The following is a 21,643-nucleotide window of genomic DNA, read 5'->3' as shown; positions in this document are numbered from 1 at the left end:
CCCTGCGCAGTAACCTGCAAGTTCAGTCCTGGTCTCCAGCACAGCCCTCCCATGGCAGCACCACTCGAGAAATCCGCTCCTGCCTTTGCCACACCATGTGGCAGGCCACCTCTGAGGACGCTGGGGGTCAATGATGAGACTGTCCTCCATTGAGTCCAGGACCCCAGTGCTGCCTCCGGTCCAGGTGTAAGTGACTCAAGCAATGGGGTCTCTGGCAGACAGAGCCCATGAAGTGCAAGTATTGGAACCAAAGAGAGTTCCACCCTTGTTCCCCAGTTCCAGCCCCATAGAACAAAGTCAAGGGATTTGAAGTGTAGGGGGCAGGGGCACAACCCTTCCAGCTCCAGCAGAGCCCCATAATTCTCTCCTAAAAGAGCACTCCCTGTCACCCCCAGTACGGACTGATGTCACAGAACCCACCTGGCCAAGGTGCTAGGCCATACCCCTCCCACTCACTTGCTAAACATACAAGTTGCACCAGTTTGTCTTAAATTGGTTTCTGGACATCCCATCAGAGGACAGGACTAATGCTGTGTGACTTAGGTGACCTGTTATCTGCCATGAACAGAGTTGAAAACTGAGCCAAAGGGTAAAATTCATCCCATGCAGAAAATCTGCACCAGGTAGGGTGACTAGATGACCCGATTTTATAGGGTCAGTCCTGATTTTTGGGTCTTTTTCTTATATAGGCTTCTATTATCCCTCACCTCCTGTCCCAGTTTTTCACATTTGCTGTCTGGTCACCCAAGCACCAAGCCTATGCACCACTTATACTTTTGTGCAGCACCTAGCACAATGGAACACCGTTCTCAGTTGGTCCTGGGCCATTGCTGTAATAGACATGGTTAATAATAGTTAATCACACGTTAGCCCATAGGGTTGAGGATGGACAGATCTGTGCTGGCCCCTCTGAATTTCACCCAACATGAACAGCTTGTGAAATTGAAATTTACTAAGAAATTTGTAACCTTCTAAATCTGTTTGCAGGTAACTGGTGAGCAAGATAAGGAGATTAAATTGACTTGATAGATTATTTGCTCCAGATAGATAGTCTGCCCGTGTCCACTGCTGCTACTTTTGACCCTGGCTGTCTGTCTGGTTTCACATTTCTCGAGTTCCAAATAATTGGCTTTTCTCTCTGTGTTTTTGTTTTGAAGCTCTTTGGATTCGTCTATGCCTGCTATGTCAGCAAAGTGTTTATGGAGGAAGAAGACAGCTGTAAGTGCTTTTGCTATTAGTCACAGAGAGTGAGCGGCAGCATTGCAAAAGAATCAGGGATAATATGGTACATTGGTTTGCAGAGCCAGTGCTGGGCACAGCAGAAGTGTCGGGATTAATGAGGGGGAAATGCACCAGGCTCCTTTTTTCTCTGGGCTCCACTTCCGAGGAGGCTCCAGTGCCAAGGCTGAGACCTAATCCATCAAATGACACAATCGAGGATCCCTCCCCTCCAGCCGTCCCCCCAGACCCCTCAGTTTTAATGGTGCCCTGTCACAGGATGACTGACCTGTTTAAGGGGGGGATGGACCTGGCCCCACACTAGACTACGTCCCTAGCTGCAGAGCCAGCCTGAAGAGAACCCGCTCCCTGTAGAGGCCAGCAAGACGGAACTAGTGGCCACTGGTTATGCAGAGCTATTTAACTAATAAATCATGCCAGAAAGCCAGGGCCTATCCCTGACTGGCCTGGGGTCGCTCCTGCAATACCTCCTGTTGCTCTTGCATGGTGGTGTCCACCAGCCTACATGCCCACCGAGGATGATTCTTTGGTAGCACCTAAAAGCCGCAGCCAGGTTTGGCTGCTGCATGCGCATGGAATGGAAGAAGTCTCTGCCTCGAAGATCTTACAAATACAAATAACAAGACAGACAGTCAGATATGGACAGACAACAAAAAAGCAAAAATGCAGGCCTTGTGAACTCCAGCCTGATTTCTTCCCCATTTCCCCCGGCATAAACATTCCTTCCCTCACCTTCCCACCCACCAATTTTCCCATCTCCAGCATTCACTGCAGTCTGGATTTCCCAAGCACTGGTCTATCAGGAAGGCAGTGTAATCTAATGGTAAGTCTGTGCCCCTGGTTTCTATTTTTGGCTTTGCGACTGACTGGCTCCGTGATCCTAGGTAGGTCATGCTCCTCTACGGTTTAAGCAGGACTTACACTCTATGCATCTAGATTTACATGCAGAGTCCTAAGACAGGCACTTTGCACAGGGCGAATGTCACCCATTGTGCCCCAACCCCAGAGCAGGGAGGTTGGCCAATAGGACAGCAGGTCAACCAGTGCTATGTTTGTTAATTTAAAAGAGAAATACAAACAATGGGAAGATGATGGAACAATCAAGCTTGTCGGAATAAGCCTTTTGGGCCAATCCTCTGTCCTCTGCTCAACCTCCCACTCCAGCTCTGTCTCTGATGAAGAGGCTGAATGAAGCTAAATAGTTAATGATACCCAGTAGGTCCATAGGAAGCACCACTACGGCATTAGACCCCAATCCAGCTCCTGTGGAAGTCAGTGGGAGCAACAGGCTTATTTGGATCGGGCCCCAGCAAGGGACTACCCAACCCACAAGCAGTGTGCAGGATGAGCACCCTTCTGCTTTTCCTCAGCCGACCACACCCTAGGTTCTGCGTCATGTTTTCAGGCCCGGTAGTGACAGATGGCTAAATTAACTGATCAGCGCGAAAATGTGGACGTTTTGTTCACTGCCTTTTAAAGCCGGGTGCTGTTTTGTCTGGCGCAGCAAAGTGCCACATAAAATATCAATGTGGGGCGATAAGTAGCGGTTGAAGACACGGAACTTCCAGCATATTTTTGTCTGTAGTAGGATCAATGTTTATGCACCTATTCATTTAGGAGACTTCTCCTGGAAATCTCAAACCCTTCCTTTTATGAGGGGAAGTGGTTTGCTGATGGATTGGGATTCTGAGCAGGGGTATGGGGACCCCTGGAGTTCAGGATTTGTAGAGTTAGTAAGAGCAACTTCATAGCATCTGGGAACCTTTGGTTCTGGATAAAAGCATGGGTGAAAAGTTAGCCAGAGTGTAGATCAACCCGATGCCTTCTGGGGGCAGGGCCTAACCACAATGAGCTGGGGTGATGCTGAACACGACACCACACAGTCATGGTCAGCATTGGATTGGCTAACTCTGTTCTTCCCAGTTGAGTCCTAGCACAAGAGAGCTTTGTGGTGCAGATGAGCCTTCAGGGAGAACCTGGGTCCAGAGACTGGCCACATGCCATGCTCTGAACAACCCTACCTCCAGCATCACAGTCATTCCGGGGACTGTGTGCTGAACCAACTCAGCTATGGGTCACCTGGACGCTCTTCTGGGATTCATGGATTAGAAACATGTGACAGCTGCTAGTTATATCGCTTAATGCGGTCTGGAAAGTGCTCAGATCCTGTGGTGATGGGGGCCATATATGAAGCAAAACAGGGGAGAATAGAACCAACACCTGAGACCTTTTCCAGGAGCCTACAGCAGTTTTGAGTTCTCTCTGTCTGAAGTGCCACTTACTGAGTGGGTCACCATGCTCAACACCAGCTGACTATTCCAAGAGGTGAAAGGCATTGGCACTGCCCCATCTGGAGGAGGCAATGCCTTGGAGGACTGTAACGAGATGCCCCAGCAGCAGCCGCTATCTTCCAGCCAAGCACAGCTGGAAAAACACAAAGCCATCTGTGCTAAAGTGTCATCTGGGCATCCAGAAGCAGCCAAAGGTCCAAAATGGCCCTCCTGAGTAACACACCCGGGATGGATGTGAGGACAGATTGCCAAAACTCACGCTGGTCTCAAACTGTTCAGCATAACAATCATGTTACTATAGGATTTGGGGCCATAACTGTAGGTTTTTATTAATCTGATACCAATCATATGAAATGGCCTTGGTTTTGTTATTGTCGGTCTTTGCATGATGGAGGAAGGTTTGCAAAAGACAGAGATGTTTACACACACAAGTGCTTTTAGCAAACCTTTCTTTGTAACACGAAGACCTACGAGAGCTCCGAGGAGCCCCCAGCTCAGCCAGTACGAAGGATTAATTAACATAAAGAACACGGGTCTTCCTAGCCATCAGCAGAACTTGGGCCAAACATTCGTTTCAAAATGGTATGTCTCTCCAGACAATTCTGCAATGGCGTAGCTGCACATACAGCTGTGCCACTGCTGTGCGTCTGGCTAAGATGCTCTACGCCGACAGGAGAGATCTCTTTTGTTGACATAAAAAAACCACCTTTACAAGCAGCATAAGCTATGTCGACGGAATATGCTCACCCAATGACAGCACTGTGCACACGAACACTTATGTCAGTGTAACATATATCATTCAAGGGAGTTTTGCCCCAAGCGGTATAAGTTTTGCCAACATAAGTTGTAGTGTAGACAGACGTAGCCTGAGTTAAAAGCTGAGTAAGGATCGCAGCATTTGCCCCAGTATTACATGCCTTAACAATCCTTAGTCCCAGTTACTCCCAGTTCAGTTTCAAGGGAATTTCTTAATAGCACTTTTTCTACTAGCAGCAGACTGTTAAATACTGCTCTTTCATTGTAAGGAAAGCAGGATTTGGATTAATTAAGCAGGCATGATTGTGGGAGCAGGTATTTCCTTTAAAAGTTTCACTGCACACTGCAGTTCTCTTCTGGCTTCTCTATAGGGGACATTAGTATGTAGCAAACCAGGGTGTGACTCTATAGCACAGTCACTTGCTGTATAGCAGTGTTCCCCGTGCGTGCTGCCACAGCGCACTAAAAGTATGTAGTGCGCTTTGATATAGTCCTGTGTCCAACAGCAGAACGTCAAAGCGCATTCACTGTGCTGTGGCAGTGTCTGCACGTGATGTCACTGCACGGCACACTAGTGCACTGTACATTCACATCCCATGTAGACAAGCCCTTAGCCACATGTCCTATTATTCTTACACAGCTCCCATTACCGTAAGTATTGGAGAGCCTCCCAATCTTTGACGTGTGAGCACCATTTTAGAGCTGAGGCACAAAGAGATATGTGTCAGAGCAGGAATTGAACTCCGGTCAGTGCTCTAACCACTAAGACATCCTTCCTTCTCTCCTGGCTTCCACCAGAGTGGGCTCTTTTACCTGCTTCGCCCTTCTATGCAATACTCAGTTACAGTAAATATGAACTATTATCTCCTCCTAGCCAGCTTTTGAAATGGTAGCAGCAGTGCCAGCAGGAAGAATAGCATGAGAGTGGCAGTACGCTGTGCAAAAAGACGGATACCCACAGAGCCATAATTACAGATTGTTACCGATCCAACCTACTCCATTTATTTGTAACTCGGCAGAGGAAAGGAAATGTAAGCACAGCTATGGGAGAGGTTTAAAAAAACTTCTGTTTAATTTATTGCCATGGAACAATATTGCAGGCAGCCACAGACAAGTGCGGAGTGCTCAGCCAATAATTAAACGTACAATCACACCGATAACCATCCAGTGGCATTTACTCCTCATCTGCAAATAATTATTTCCAGCTAGTTGGCAGCATCGAATAGCCAAACGGAGACGGTGATTTTCCCACAGCCAGCCCCAGCAAGGAACATTCCCGCACACCACGTCAAATAAGTGACTCGTGTAGGAGGCCTGGTAGGTCACTGATGAATTCCTTCTATTTTGCATACTCACGTCGCCGCATTATATGAGCGCCTCCAAAGCCTCCATGTATTTAGCCTCACCCAGCTCTGTGAGTCCCTAATATACAGCTGGGAAATAGAGACATTGAAATGCTAAGTGAGTTGCCCAAGGCCACAGAGGAAGAAAGAAGTGGAGCAGGGATTTAAACCTCAATTTCCCAAGGTGCACAAACCACTGCACCATCTTTCTGCTTGCTTTAGCTGCCTTCATTTCATCATCCAAAGCTGCTACTGCAGCAAAACTCAGCCCCCAGGTTCTTAGATCTTTCCCAGTGTGTAACCAGATTTTTTCTGGGGGTTAAGTCCCCATCTCTGCCCCTTAGAATCTCTGCCTAGTAAATGTCCCTGATGCAGTCCTGCCTAGGGTATGTTTGGGCTCCTCACGCTTTACTGCTCCTTTGCAGCACCTCAAAGGGCTCCTGAAATCCTCTCTGCAGCATCCTGGGCAGGAACGCAATGGGGGAAGGGAGCACTTGGCACCCGTGCAGGGGCAGGCTCAGATCATATAAAGTTGTCAAATTGGGAGGGGTCAGTCCTGGGTCCAGTACAATTCAATATTTTCATTGATGACTTGGATAATGGAGTGGAGATGGTGCTTATAATATTTGTAGATGACACCAAGATGGGAGGGTTTGCAAGCACTTGGGAGGAGAGGATTAGAATTCAAAAGGATCTTGACAGATTAGATGATTGGTCTGAAATCAACAAGATGAAACTCAGTAAAGACAAGTGCAAATTACTGCTCTTTGCAAGGACAAATCAAATGCACAACTACCAAATGGGGAATAACCGGCTAGGCGGTAGCACTGCTGAAAAGGATCTGGGGGTTAGAATGAATCACAAATGGAATCTGAGTCAGTGAGTTGGGAAAAAGGCCAATATCATTTTGGGGGGTGTTAACAGGAGAGTTGTTTGTAAGGCACAGGAGGGTAATTGTCCCGCTGGACTCAGCACTGGTGATGCCTCTGCTGGAGAACTGTGTCTAATTCTGGGTGCCGGCCTTTAGGAAGGAAGTGGATAAATTGGAGTGAGTCCACAAAAATGAAAAGGTTTAGAAAACCTGACCTGTGAGGAAAGGTTAAAAAAATGGGGCATGTTTAGTCTGGAGAAAAGCAGATGGAGAGGAGACCTGAGAACGGTCTTCAAATATATTAAAGGCTGTTATAAAGGGGACAGTGATCATTTGTTCTCCATGTCCACAGAAGGCAGGAGAAGAAGTAATGGACTTAATCAGCAGCAAGGGAGATTTAGGCTAGTTAGCAGGAAAACTTTTCTAACTGTGAGGATTGTTAAACTCTGGAATAGGCTTCCAAGGGAGGTTGTGGAATCCCCATCAATGGAGGTTTCTAAGACCAGGTTGGACAAATCCCTGTCGGTCTAGGTTTACCAGGTGGCTGGACTAAATGACCCCTTGAGGTCCCTTCCAGCCCTTCATTTCTATGATTCTATAATGGACACCTCAGGAGACCCAGGTTTCCAAAATGGCTGCCCGAACTGCATGTGCAAATCCCACATTTCCCCTGAGCGCACAAGCTTCATGTATGGTTTGGCCCCTGATGCACTGGGGAGACTGGTCCTCCCCTCTGATCTCCCTTTGGCCATAGTCTCTTACCGTTGTGATTGTGAAGGAGGGATGAGAGCCCCTTCAGGCAAAGCAAAGACTGCCCCCAGATTCAAAGCTGGTTTGAAACTTCAGACACTTGAAAAAGTTCTGCTAGCTTTGGGCTCTCCCTGTGGTTCCACTGCCAGCCCACTTTGGCTAGGTATCTCTCCAAAGAGATTCTGAGAAGGATTCTGATTTACAGCTCTTGCTTGAGGAGCCAAATGAAACCTTTGATTCTGGCTGTCTCCACATGCCAGTTATTGTACCTGGATTAGCTGTTCTAACTGTGGTGTCTAAGGCCTGGTATACACTAGAAAATTAGGTTGACTTAACTATGTTGCTCAGGGGTATGAAAAATCCGCACCTCTGAGCAATGGAGTTAAGCCAACCTAAGTCCCTGTGTAGAGAGCGCTAGACTGACAGAAGAATTCTTCGATCGACCTAGTTACCACCTCTGAGGGAGGTGGATTAGTACACTGACGGGAGAACCCCTCCTGTTGGTAGGGTTGCCACGTGCCAGGTTTTTGACCAGAACATCTGGTTGAAAATAGACTTTGGTGGCTCCAGTCAGCACTGCTGACCAGGCCATTGAAAGTCCAGTTGGCGTGGGGCTGGCAGGCTCCCCACCTGGCTCCGTACGGCTCCCGGGAAGTGCCTGGCATGTCCCTCTGGCTCTTAGGCACAGGGGTGGCCACAGGGCCTCTGTGCGCTGACCCCAGCCTGAGTGCTGGCTCCACAGCTCCCATTGGTCAGGAACTTTGGCCAATGGGAACGGCGGAGGCAGCACTTGCAAGCGAGGGCACTGAGCGGAGCTACCTGGTCGCCCTGTGCCTAGGAGCCAGAGGGATGTGCTGACTGCTTCCGGGAGCCACCAGAGGTGAATGCCTCCCAGAGCCTACACCCTCACCCCCTACCCCAGGCCTGAGACCCCTCCTGCACTGCAAACCCCTCGGCCCCAGCACAGAGCCTCCTCCTATACCCCAAACCCTTCATCCCTGGCCCCACCCCAGAGCCCACTCCCCCGGACTGAGCCCATACCCCCTCCCACACCCTGAACCCTTTATTTCTTGCCCCACCCCAGAGCCCGCATCCTCAGCCCAAATCCCGTATCCCCTCACATCCCAACCCCCTGACCCAGCCCTGAGCCCCCTCCAACCCCCCAAATTCCTCATCCCTGGCCCCACCCCAGAGCCCAGCTGGAGCTCTCACCCCCTCCCGCATCCCAACCGACTGCCCCAGCCTGGTGAAAATGAGCAAATGAGTGAGGGTGGGGGAGGACAAGCTACGGGGGCAGGGTGGAGTGAGCAGAGGTGGGGTCTCAGAGAAGGGGCGAGGCCTCAGGGAAGAGGTAGGGCAGGGCTTTTCGGTTTTGTGCAATTAGAAAGTTGGCAACCCCACTGTCATAAATAGATAGGTAAGGTAAGGGTTAAGTTTCTTTTACCTGGAAAGGGTAACCAAACACCTGACCAGAGGACCAATCGGAGAACTGGATTGTTTAAAGTCAGGGGCGGGAATTTGTATACTCGGGGTCTTTTTTGTTTTCTCGGCTGTGAGTAAACAAGGTTTCCTCCTAACTCCTTCTTATCTTCAATATATATACAAAAAGGTCTGTGAGTACAAAGGAACCCCAAAGCAAGTCGGCTATGAGGAGCTTTGGTTGTACGAATAGATGTGGATGGCTGTGTCTTTTGTGTTTCTCGGCTGTGAGTTAACAAGCTTCCTCTACTGACCTTATCTCCAAGTGTCTCCTACACATCTGTGAGTAAAGGGAACCCAAGCATTCGGCTATGAGAGCTTTGGTTGTATTTACATGGATGTGGTGTGGACTGGTTTATTGGGCTATCTTTTAATCAGAGTTTCTTATTTTCTTATAAGCAGGAGCCTGTATGAGTTCTTATGCAGATTATTGTTTTATTTTTTCTTTCTTTTTTATATAAATTTTCTTTAAAACGTGTGAAAGTTTCTTCTAGGGGGCAAAGGAAGGGAACAGCCAGGCTGTGGGCTATTTTCCTATTGCTTTCAGGAAGAGCAGGCTACGGGAAAGAGAAAAAGATCACCTCTGTTATCAGTACCTGTCTCCCTCACGGGAAGGCAGGCACGGGGAAAGGCAAAGCCAAGTGTTGGTATTTGCATCTCATTGTCCTGAGGTAGAGAACGCTTATCTTGGGAAGCAGAGAAACCGGTTTTTGCAAGCCTGGAAGGAGGGGGGGAGGGATTTTCTCCCCTGCTTTTAGCATCCAAGCATTTGGAATCTGGGTGTCCCCAAGGAAGCTTGGGACCAGAGAGAGGAAAGGGGATCAGCCCCAACAATCCTGATCTGGTGGCAGCGAGAATATCAAAGTGTATGAGCTTGGGGGAGTTTCAGGTAAGCCCCCAGACTTTTGGACGCAAAAGTCCAGGTTTGGGACAGGACCAGATTGTGGACGCTAAAGTTCCGGTCTGGGACTGGGAGGCTAGATTACCACACCCACCCATTGGCATAAAGTGTCTGCGCTGAAGCGCTTCAGTGCCGTAGCTGTAGCGTGCCAAGCCATAGCTTCGAGCTACTGTATGTACGAGTCAGCTCGAACCCAGCAGTGCAGGAGGAACTGGCTCAGCTGGCCTCTAGCAGTTGCATAATAGAGAAGTATCCAAACCTGGGCAAACAGAGTCACACTGGCACCTTGCTGGGTGTTGCTTACAAAAATAAAGCAGGCTGCAGCTGCTCTCTTCTTTAATTACAAAGACGTGCCCGGAGGAGACTACAGGTCCCAGAATGCATTGCATTGGAAGACGTTCAGACCTGTAGTCACTGTATTGGACAACCATGGGCCACATCCCAGAGCAATTTGACCTGGCTTTGGCCATCTCTGCCTTAGGGTATATCTATACTACCCGCTGGATCAGTGGGCAGGATCGATCCAGCAGGGGTCAATTTATCACATCTTTAGACACGATAAATCGACCGCCGAGCCATCTCCCATCGACTCCTGTACTCCACCAGAGTCATGGGGGAGCGGCAGCAGTCGACTTACCGCAGTGAAGACACTGCGGTGAGTAGGTCTAAGTACGTCGACTTCAGCTACGTTATTCCTTCCCTTTGTTAGGGGCGGAGAGAGATCTACATTCTGGCTTGCGCTCTGCATCTCTCTTCCACCAGCATTTCAAACCGATGTAGTGGAAAATAAAAATCTCCATGTGAAATTGGACGCCGCCTGTTGTAATAAGTTGCTTATGTATATTGAGATCTGGCAAGGGGCTTATCTGCCTCTGCTGTCTTTGAACTGTGTTGGCATTCCACACAGCTCACGGCATTCAAACAAACTCAGACATTCAATACACTTTTAATATTAATGCCACTGTAGCTGAGATTCAAATGCATTTTTTTAATGGAATATCTTATTAGATTTGGAAATGGATGAATGCTGTCAAAACTGAGAGGTCATTGAATATTAAGTTAGAAAGACAAATAGGCCCGGAGGATGGCCCCCTTGACTTCACTCTGATTTCCAGAACACTAGTAGGATAATCCATGGCATTCAGTGCTTCTTACATGATTTATATATTGATTTCCGGGAGATCGGCAGCACCAGCCCTCTCGGAGTATCTCGGAGGCTCCACTTTGCAGGGAGAGAACCTGATTTGGTTAAATTCAGTTTCTCTGTCCAAAAGCTGCCTTACGTTCACGTTGGGGAGTGGAGTGGCTGCCCATTTTGCAGGTGATTCACGGGCATCTCATCACTTAATTCCTCCCAAGGATGTCCGTGGGAGGGTTTAGGTGTCAAGTGCATAGAGGACTCTGAAGTATAATTCCTCCCCGGCATTTCAGCGGGATGAATTAAGTGGCAAAGCTGAGGGCGATTATAGGAATAACACAGTGTGGCTTATTTTGCTGTAGCACCACCAGTAGGCGTTCTCACCTGGCACTCGGCCTAGACAGACAATCGCAGGCGAGAGAGGAAAGGGAATTTGTTAAGGGAGATTTAGAGGGATGAAGTGACTCAGCGGTTCAGAATTAGCAGTGGGAAGGGAGCTCCAGAGAGATGCAGGAAATTCAAGGGACAGAGGGAACCTTCCTGCCTCTTGCCCCAGCGGAGAAGAATCATTGGGGCTGGAGTGAGCAGCTAGGGGAGTGGGTGGGTGTGAGGTCAGAGCTCATGGCAGGCAGTTTTGTACTGGAGTCAGAGAGGGATAGGGAGGCAGTGAGGGGGGTGGAGAGCAACGCCACTGAAAGTGTCTGCGAATGGAGGGAGGGAGAAGAAAGCAGTGAAGGTGACACAGGAGGGGAGCAGGGAAGGAGCAGATGGGCAGTCGGCGAAGTAGCTGGAGGATGAGGGAGTTGTATGGTGAGTCTATAAAAGGAATGGAGAGATGGCTAGGAAGTGAGGGTACGTGACAGAGAATGGAGATGAGCCAATCCTGGGACAAACCGCTGCATCTGTTTTTGCAAACTTTGTAGAAAATGGAGCCTTTCCCCTCTTGCCTTGGAAGCGCAGGGCAAGTGGATGGAAAACCTGCTGGTCCAGGGCAAAAAGCAGAAAAGTCACCATAACCTGTGATTTAAAAAAACCCGGGAGGATAATGCTGGCAGTATTGCCCTAGGGCAGGCAGTATTGTGGGGTGGGAGAAGCAAGCATTTGCCCTGCATTGGATTTGTCAAATTGTCGCAGTCCCTCATGAAAGTGTCACTCTTCAAGGGTGAATCCTCTCCCGCCTGGAAACGCTAGTGCTGGCAGGCACCACTGGGGGCGCTGTTATTGCTAGAGAACATTTACCGAGCCACCGAAATGTACACAGATCACAGGGAAAGTCACGTCTCCTGCCTGCAATTGTAAGTGCTTTGGGGCAGGGACTGTCTTTGTTCTGTGTTTGCACAGTGCCTAGCACAATGGGAGCCTGATCCCCTGGGGCTCTCCTCGGTGCTCCTGCAATATAAATACTAAACAGTGATAATATAATAACCAATCCTCGCTGTCCTCGTAACTTGCTTTATGAGCTGGGAGAAAATCCTTCCCCTCGCTGTGCCCTGTGTGACATGGGCCTGCACCTAGTGGCCATCTGTAGGGCGCGTTCAGATCCTGGCCGGGGCTAGATAAGCGCAAACTGTGAGCAGCAGGAAAAGGGGCTTGACTGAGTAATGAGATTTTTGTTAGTGTGACGCTTTCCCAGCCTACTCTATAAACTGCATCTACACTCACCCCTCATCTAAGATTTGGCTTTATTAACACAGTCAACAATCAGGAAACAAAGTTCAGCGCAAGCCTCCTCCCAGTCTCTGCAGCTCCTAGGGGCTTCTCCCTCAAGGCTGCTCAGCCTACAGCCTAGATCCTCTTGCCCCACAAAGTTCCTCCCCTGTACCCAGGTGGGGTAAGGAGCCACCTGCCTTGGTAAGTCAGCAGAACTCACTTGGCCATTTCTCAGCAGGATTTGCACCTGCCAGGCATGCCTGTGTATGTGAGAGAGAGAGAGAGAGCGAGAGAGCTGGAGGGGGGTGTCTGGCAGCAGGCAAGCAAACACTGCTAGCCTGTTAGCAACACAGTGCTTGCAAACACTGGGCAGAAAAGATCTTGACTAACATTCTGCTCACCTAGCAATAGATGCCCACATTGCAGGGGAGCAGTATTAGGTCAAGATCTGCTCTGAGGACACAAGTCCAGCGATCTGCCCACTTAGCCAGGTCCAGTGCAGCCCACTTCCCATTGCCTCTGGACACTGTGTGCACCGAAAGCCTCCGTTTGCACTGGAGGCAGGCCACGCACTTGGCATGTTTGCATTTCCCTCCTGCTCCAGAGTAGGCCCATGTATTGTTTATTCTGGTGGGTGCCCCCCGGGGCTTATAAACCAGGTAATGGACTCTAAAACAATAAGCAGGCTCCTTGTATTAATGCTGCCTGAGGGGGGATTAATCTGTCAGATGGAAATCACAACCATCGCAGCAATGAAAACTCATCTATTGGTGTCTGTAATTCCCCTAAATTACATACTTTAAATGAGACTTAAGTCACCCATAATTCTCCTTAAATGCCCACTTTGGAGACAATGATAGTGTCATTTTACCCACTTTGTCCAGCGTGAAATGGGAGATCTATTGTGTTGAGTAGAAAGGAGCTGGGGGGGTCTTTTTAAGTCAGTCCGGCTCTTCCTGAATTTATCTTCCGTCCGGGCGATGGGAAGGCGGCTGGGACACATACATTGAGCTCGCAGGCCGTGTGCTCTAGGCGCACGAATGCTGGACTGGAGTCCCCTCTCGCTTACCCTGGCTCTGCTGCTGGGATGTTGCACTGACTTCTGTGGGGTCACTGCGGATTTCCACCGCTGGGAGAGCAGCCCAGGGCCTCCTCCAGGTACCGGGAGACACGCTCGCATGCCAATACACTCTGCATTCATGCAGCCCAACACACACTTTCTCCGACACACACCTTCTCCCAATCAGCCACTCACACAAGCACGGGAGGATCCTGCTGGCTCTCCCCATTCTGAGATGGTCACATCAGACCCACCAGGAAGTCCTGTTGCTGGGGTATTGGTCTGTTAACCTAGACTGGGGGTAGGAGGGAAGAGAAGAAAGAAGGAGCCTAAAATCCACTGCTCTTTCCTGCTCCAGCCGCGTCTCCCTGCAGTAGAAGCCGGAGCCCCTGCTGACACCCACTTTCCTATTCTTTCCTCTCCCCAGTTGACTTCATCGGAGGATTTGATTCCTACGGCTACCAGGCCCCACAGAAGACGTCACACTTACAGCTACAGCCTTTGTACACGTGAGTCTCGCCTGCCCACAGCGATGCTAGTGGGAGCAGTGAGCTGGGGCTGCTGTTCCGTGAGGGGCGGGATGGTCCGGGGACTGTCAAGGGTCCAGGCAGCCTTTCGCCTTCCGTCATCACCATGCCGGGAGCAGACTGAGTCCTCACCACACTGCAGCTGCTTCTTGGCGGGCGGGTGATGGCTCGGAGCCTGGCTCCTAGCCAGACACAAACCACCTGCATGGGCCTGGTGACCCAGCTGCCCTCTTTCACCTCTGGGTGGGGCGTTGTGGGGAGCAGCATGCCCTGTCCTGGCCACTCCAGGAACCGGGGCCTGGTCATTAAGGCAAATGGGGGCACAGCTGTGGGGAGGTCATTCCATCCCCCGCCAGCACAGCTCCCTTCAACATGCCCGACTAAGTGCCAGTGTGTCTCGTGCCCCCCTGTGGGGCTCATCAACAGCTGAGCAAGCTGCCCCGGGCCCCTTGGGAAGGAGGTGAATGCAGTGGATCCAGAAGCCAAGGCACGAGAAGGGACATAGGCCTGAAACCGCACAGCCAGATGCCCCCGCAGAACTGACCGGCTGGGGGAGAACGTGTGGGATGTGCAGCCAAGGGGAGATATGGGGGCGGGGGGGAATGAGTTCCTCTGTTTCCCCTCTGAGATGGTGAATTGGGTGTCAGGGCTTCAGCGATGTACTTGGAGCCCAGCCCATGAGGGGTTCAACAGGAGCTGATGTGCAGGGGAGGGGAGCCTGAAGTGGATGGAGATCTTCCAGTCGCAGTGAGCTAAGGGGGATGTGGGGGGCATCTGACTCAGAAGCAGGGAGTTGTGCTGTGGGAAGAGATCAGGGCCGGCTCCAGCATTTTTGCCGCCCCAAGCGGCAGAAAAAGAAAAAAAAGCCGCGATCGGCGGCACTTCAGCAGCAGCTCTACCGCACCGCTTCATTCTTTGGCAGCCAGTCGGCGGCAGGTGAGGGACCCGCTGCCGAATTGCTACCAAAGAGCTGGACGTGCCACCCATTTCCGTTGGCCATCCCAAGCACCGGCTTGCTGCGCTGGTGCCTGGAGCCGGTCCTGGAAGAGATATATGGAGACCCTCACTCCTATGAGTGAGCGAAGGCTGAGTGCTATGCTGACCCACAGCCCCCCTGCTCTTCCTGTCTTGAGCCCCACTGCAGCTGTCCCAGCACAGCTCAATCCTGACCCACAGTCCCCTATCTTGAACCCCCACCCCCACAGCACTGCACTTACAACACAGGCAATTTTAACCTGCCACCTCCCCAGCTGCTCTAATCCTGGGTTGTTTCTATTGATCAAACACGGACAATGGTACCAGAGTTTGATCAATAGAAACAAGATCAGATTCATCACTTTCATTTTCACTTGCGATCCAATTCGACTCTGCACTGAGAACCCCAGTGGTGAAAGGATGATGCAGAAAACCCGCTGTGCCCCTTCTTTCTTGTCCATGGCTTTCCACTCTTCCATTCTGCAGCTTCTAGGCCTTCTAAACACTGAATATTTTCCAGTGGGACCAACATCTCTTCAGATCAGTGCAACTGACTTCCTCACTCTGCCCATTTAAGCTTAACTATATAATGCTAAAATGAGATAACAATGCAAAATCTGAAGGGATTAGCCTCATTCGGGCTTTGCTGGCTGCCAAAAATTAATTGTGTTTTAAGTCTTGTATGTAAATTCAAGGGCATGCAGTGCAATTATAGATGCAGAGAGGAGATGGCCATGAGACAAATGCATCCAGAGTGCTGCTATACTCTTCCTCAGCACTCTGTCAAAGACACACATTCTCACATGCAGAATTAACTTCCCTCTTTCCTCTCACCCCATCTCTTAGCTAGAAAGAGAAATGCCCCATAGATCCTCTCACCACAGCAGATGGATAGGGGGGTGGCTATTGCAAAGGGGGAGGAATGGGTGATGGGGTGTGAAATCAGTGTCGCTATGCCAGGGACCGATTGGGTCCTCGGCTCCCAGGAGTGAGATGGCAGAGACTGGAGAAGCGTTTTCCAACATAAATCCCAAATGAAGGCTTTTAGCAGACTTCTGTGGTGTCTCTGCTTTGCTTCCTAATGCTAACGTTATTTTAGACTAGAAGCTCTTATTTACTTCATGGCTGTACAGCGCCTAGCGCAACGGGACCCAGCCAGGGTGACCTGTAGGCATGGCTGCAGGAAAAATGTTAAATCAGGATAATAACTTGGAAGCTTGCAAACTACTGAGCGTCGGTCTCATGAATCCCTACTTGCTGCAGCCACTAGAGGGGGCCGTGGCAGGGCGCTGGAGGGGAAGCCCTAATCAGCTCCTGCCACTCCAGCCCCAATCAGGGCAAATGGGTTGGGGCTGGGCCACTAGCTAGGACTGGCCTGTAAACTGGCCACACCTGCCAAGCCTCGTTAACAGCGGCTGAAAGCTTGGGAGGGAGGGAGGGTCAGAAGGAGCCCCACCAGCATGGCTATTGTCATTAAATGAACAGAGAATGAATCACGGGGGTTACGGACCCAGCTCAATGCGGTGTTCCACAGAGGTAGCCCAGCTATGATGGCAAAAGGGGCCTATGAACTACTGTGGCAGTGCTGAGAACAGATCCTGTGGCGGCTTTGGGGCAGTTAGTCAAACGGCCCTCAGCCGACTTCGCAGTCAAGTGCGGTGTTTCCTGGCATTTGTAATGAGGACTGAATTTCTTTGCAAGCAACCAAACAGCTGCCTGGCTCAGAATTGGCAGCAGTAGAGTATTGTAGCAGGGCTAACTGGGGATCAGGATGCCATTGTGCTAGGCACTGAATACTCCCCCAAAATGCACAGAGCACCCTGGAATCCTGCTTCCTTTAGCCTTCAGTGAGCTCTTGGGCTGGTCAGTAGCCAGTATGTGAGCAATGCCCCCGCTTGCATTGTTAACATAGTGTGTTGGGGTGTTATTGGGCAAACACTTGTGTGACCACCCAAAGCACTGAATTCAGTGTGATTTGGCACCTGTGTTGGGGAGCACAGTGTGAGTGGCTGGGACAGGCCCGAATCCCCTGTGTTACAGTCAACAAAATGGTGCTTTACGGCAGCATGTGGTGAATTGAATTTGGCTGGATTCACCTGCAGCTGTCTAATGACCTTCCTCTCTTGTGCCAGCCCCTGGGAAGAGCAGCAGTGCAAGAAGCAGGGAGCACACACATGTCCGAACAGCTCTCTTGACATGGAATGATCCTAATGCGTTCTTGCACAGATGAACCAAAAGGCTAGATGGGGGTTTTAAAGATGTTTGTGTATGTCTCACATTAAAGCTCAAGAGAGTTTTCTCTTCCATTAGGCTTCATTGCCATCAAACAGTGAGCAGGGGGGATCTTGACACTTTATCTGAGTGGCTAAAGGTCAGAATCCAGCATCCCCTTTTGGACGGTTGTTTTGCCTGACTCGTTTATGCTACGCTTGGTCAATGCTGGATCGATTGGTTGAGGCTGGGACTCAGTGATGACCCCAACCGAAAAGTGGCCTGCTATAAGGTTCCCTGAGATACCAGATCAGCAGCGTCCTGCAGTAATTGCCCAAAGCTGGCCGTATCAGTGCTGTAAGCCGCAAGGTTTGAGAACACTACCAGCCTTTCCTTCAGCGGTGTTTCGTCGGAGTTACTGAAGCCACAAGAGATACAGGGTACTCCAAAGCTGATAGCACTTAGATGCCGTGATGATAGGTGCTACAGAAAAACCTCAGCTAGATAGAAAGGCCTTAATTATGTTTTGCTATGGCTTTGCTTCTGTACAATTTGGAAGCTGTGCCGCCAGGCACTGGAAGCTGGTCAGATTTCACAAGCTCAGCAGGACTGAGCTAGGTAGGAGACACCAAGGAACACTTCAGATACCGCACGAACCAGGGTTGCCAATGGAGCTGTTGGGGCTGTCCCCTCGGCGTCAATGTGGAACCAGTACCCTAATGCGAAGGTAGGAGACGCTGTGTTGTGGTAAAACCACGCTTCAGAGAAGACCTAACATGGGCCCTGTGCTGTGTGAGATTCTCTGGCACTGGGTACAATACAATGGAAAGGCTAGAAAAGTTGACAGGGAATAAGATGAGTTGCAGAGAGGCTAGTGCTAGAGGGCTGAGCTGCCAAGCAGGTCTCTGAAGTGTTCACAGGGGAGGCAGGAGGCTTCTGCAGAGAGGAAAATGGGTGATCTTGCTATCCGGCTGTTCCCGATCCTGTGATGATGACACGTACCCCAGGCACAAGGACCGGGAGAGTATCAGGAGCAGCGTGGCGCAGGGGACGGTTAGCAGATAGGGACTGTCTTAATGTGTGTCTGTTTGATGGCCGTCGTCTTGGAGCTTGACCTGGGACCTCAACGGTTATAACCTAAGCAGCAACAACTTGAGCTAAAGATCCAGTCTTCTGTAAGTGGTGGCTGTTACCGTTCAGAACCTCTGTAGCACAGCATGACCTGCAGCACACACTGCCCGTACACTGCTTACCACGGGGGGCTCTGGTTCCCGTTTGGGGCTGTTTGGTGTGCTCCTGGCTTAACTACTAATAATAGATCTGGAGTTTGTTCCTAGCTCTCCCACCAGCTGCATGACTCTTTTGTTCTCCCTCTGGGGATCGTGACGCATTCCCCACCTTTGGGAAGCACCTGGAGAACCAGGAATGAAAAGCACCATGTGTGATCCATTGGGATCCTTCTGTAGGTGCCAGCAGAGTGATAGCTGAGTGCCTGCCAGGTATTTAGCCTGAACCCAGCCCTGTGAGGCCAAGAAGCATCATTCTCCCCTCCGTACACCTAGGGATACTAAAATCACCCAGGGAAGAGAAGGAAGAGCTGGGGATTGAGCCCACTTCTCCTGTATGGCCAGGCCCAAGCCTTAGCCTCAAGCCTAGCTGTCCGACCTCTGGGTGCTCTGGGCTGACTCTGAGTGTGGTCAAGCTTAGCCTCGTGCTTCCTCTTAGCCCTTCTGGCCTTGAGCCTGATTCTTTCCCCCTTACACCAGGCTTACACCGCACCACTCCACTGACCTCAGTGGAGCTGCTCCTGATTTACGCCAGTGTCACTGAAACCAGACTCAGACCCTCACAGACTTTGATCTGTTCTGAACCTGGAAATGAGGCAGCTCAAGAGGATTTGCAGAACTCACTGTTTCACCCATGTCAGGGGGGCTGGGTAGATTGTTATGTGACATGGAACTGTAGCAGCTCACACAGCCTGTCACTTTAATGGCCTGAGGTGGTAGGATTAAAAAAATGTATTTACACTGCGCCTTTCATCCCGAAGGATCTCAAACTGCAAGAACTCTCCAGCGTGTTGTATGCATCCATCATGCTGGCACAAAGAGAGTTTCCAGTAACCATGGGGAAGCATTTGCCAGTCTGTCCTGGCTTCTGTATGTCTGTCCTTTTGCTTGTAAGTTCTTTGGGGCAGGAAATGCATTTATTTTTGTACTGCATAGCACAAACTAGGTAATACATATGGAAAGCATTTTGCCTGCCAATGAGATGTAGCTACTTCTGGGGTGGAAGATGGCAGCTGTGTACAGCACACAGCAACCCAACAGTGTAGGGCAGAAAGTGAACAAGAAGAAGAATACTGTTTGCAGTTGAACTGAGGGGAGAAGGGGGCAGGATTCTAGGTAGGTCATGAGGTCTGATGAGTTGAGCCCAGAAGTAGGCCAGACCTGCCTGTGACACGTTGGGTCACAGAAACCCCCTTGGGACTGCTACCTGATGTGCTGGGACTACCTCTGAGCCTGTTTTCCCTGCCAGCTTGGGACTCCAGAACCCTGCCTTGTTGAGCCAGACACACTTGCCTGCTACAGACACAGATCCAAGTCTGAACCACGTCCCCCACAAGCTGCAGGCTTAACTGAAAACAGCTTAAGAAGTGCTCCTGTCTCCGGCACTCAGATTCCTGGCTCCCAATGGGGTCCAAACCCGAAATAAATCTGTTTTACCCTGTATAAACCTCAAACTCATAAATTGCTCACCCTCTATAACACTGATAGAGAGATATGCACAACTGTTCCCCCCCCCCCAGGTATTAATACAGACTCTGGATTAATTAATAAGTAAAAAGTGATTTTATTTAATACAAAAAGTAGTTCCAAGTAATAACAGACAGAACAAAGTCTAAGCCTAATACAATAGGAAACTAAATGCAGGTAAATCTCACCCTCAGAGAGGTTCCAATAAGTGTCTTTGACAGGCTAGCCTCTTCCTAGTCTGGACCCGATCCTCTCCCCTGGTACAGCCCTTGTTCAGCTCAGGTGGTAGCTAGGGGCTTTCTCATGACTGCAGCCCCCTTTGTTCTGTTCCACCCCCTTATGTAGCTTTGGCACAAGGCAGGAATCTTTTGTCTCTTTGGGTCCCTACCCCTCCTTCTAAATGGAAAAGCCCCAGGTTTAAGATGGATTCCAGTCCCAGGTGACATGTGAGACCCACAAGCCTTCATTCCTCTCAGCCTGACTCACTGGAAGGTTTGCAAGTAAACAGAGCCACTGACAGTCAATTATCCTCGTTGATGGAAGCAATCAAGATTCCAAACCTCCATTAATGGTCCACACTTGGCATAATTACAATAGGACCTCAGAGTTATATTTCATATTTCTAGTTTTAGATACAAGAGTGGTACATTTATACAAATAGGATGACCACACTCAGTCAATTATAAGCTTTGTAATGATATCTGCATGAAGCATATTCCAGTTACATTATAGTCACACTTATTAGCATATTTTGATAAACTCATATGGAGTGCAATGTCACACTGCCAATAATAACTCTTTGCCTTTCTTTAGCATCTTCCATCTTTGAAGCCCAAAACACGTGAGAAAGATTAATGAATTAAGTCTCACACACAAGCCCTGTGGGGTAGCTAAATATTATCACCATATTTCAGATGGGGAAACTGAGGCACACAGATTAAGTGACTTATCTAAGGTTATAAAACAAGCCAGAGCTGGGGCTAGAAACCCGTTCTCCTGATGCTTAGCCCTCTGCTTTAATAGCTTAGCAAGGCTGCCTGAGCACTGATCCTAGCTCTGGCACTGACTAGTGTGACCTCATGCATGTCATGTCACTTCTCTGTCACTCAGTTTCCTCCTTTGTCCGAAAAGGGCAGGTAGCTAATACCTTCCTCACAGCAGGGCAAGTGAGAATTCATGAATGTTTATGCATTGCTAAAGGTTAGCATTGGGCAGGACTTCATGTCCTGATAGGGTTTGAACCAGGACACCAGGGTTTAAACAGAACATCCTTGTGCTTGAGCAAAGTGCCATGGGATCTGTAGTAACCAGGACCTTGGTTGTACAACCCATCCAGCGCACACGCCCAGAGCCCTCTCCCATAACTGGGAATGGGCATCCCTGCGTGTTACCCTGCTCCTTGTACTAGAGAAGCAGTGGCTGTGTGTGATCCTGCTTCAGCTCTCTGTGGACTCGCTTAAATCCCTTCCTCCTTTTCTTTAAGGTTAGAGGTCGCATGAGCACCATATCCTGACCAGTTACGTGGTTGTGTGGTGTCCACCACAGCAAGGCCTACAGAAAAATGAACTCCACACACTTGATTTCCTTACATTTCCAGCAGCCCCAGGCTGCAGGGCCCTTGGTTAATTTCATACACATCTCCCTCTGTAAATGCAAAGCTTTGGCTCCTCAGTTCTAATCCGTCTTTTGAAGCCACAAT

General features: G+C 49.8%; 1 protein-coding gene across 1 annotated transcript in view; it reads left to right on the top strand.

Moving 5' to 3' along the window:
• Positions 1 to 21,643, top strand: part of NKAIN1 (sodium/potassium transporting ATPase interacting 1) — a 207,473-nt gene that overhangs the window by 164,526 nt on the left and 21,304 nt on the right. Inside the window, exons 5-6 of the mRNA XM_032802232.2 lie at positions 1,158 to 1,218; positions 13,906 to 13,987. Coding sequence (XP_032658123.1) covers positions 1,158 to 1,218; positions 13,906 to 13,987 — 143 coding nt within the window. The remainder of the gene's footprint in view (positions 1 to 1,157; positions 1,219 to 13,905; positions 13,988 to 21,643) is intronic.

Source organism: Chelonoidis abingdonii, chromosome 25, assembly GCF_003597395.2.
Source record: "Chelonoidis abingdonii isolate Lonesome George chromosome 25, CheloAbing_2.0, whole genome shotgun sequence".
NCBI lineage: Eukaryota > Metazoa > Chordata > Testudines > Testudinidae > Chelonoidis > Chelonoidis abingdonii.
Note: the sequence above shows the minus strand (reverse complement) of the source record. Positions and strands in the feature narration are given on the sequence as shown.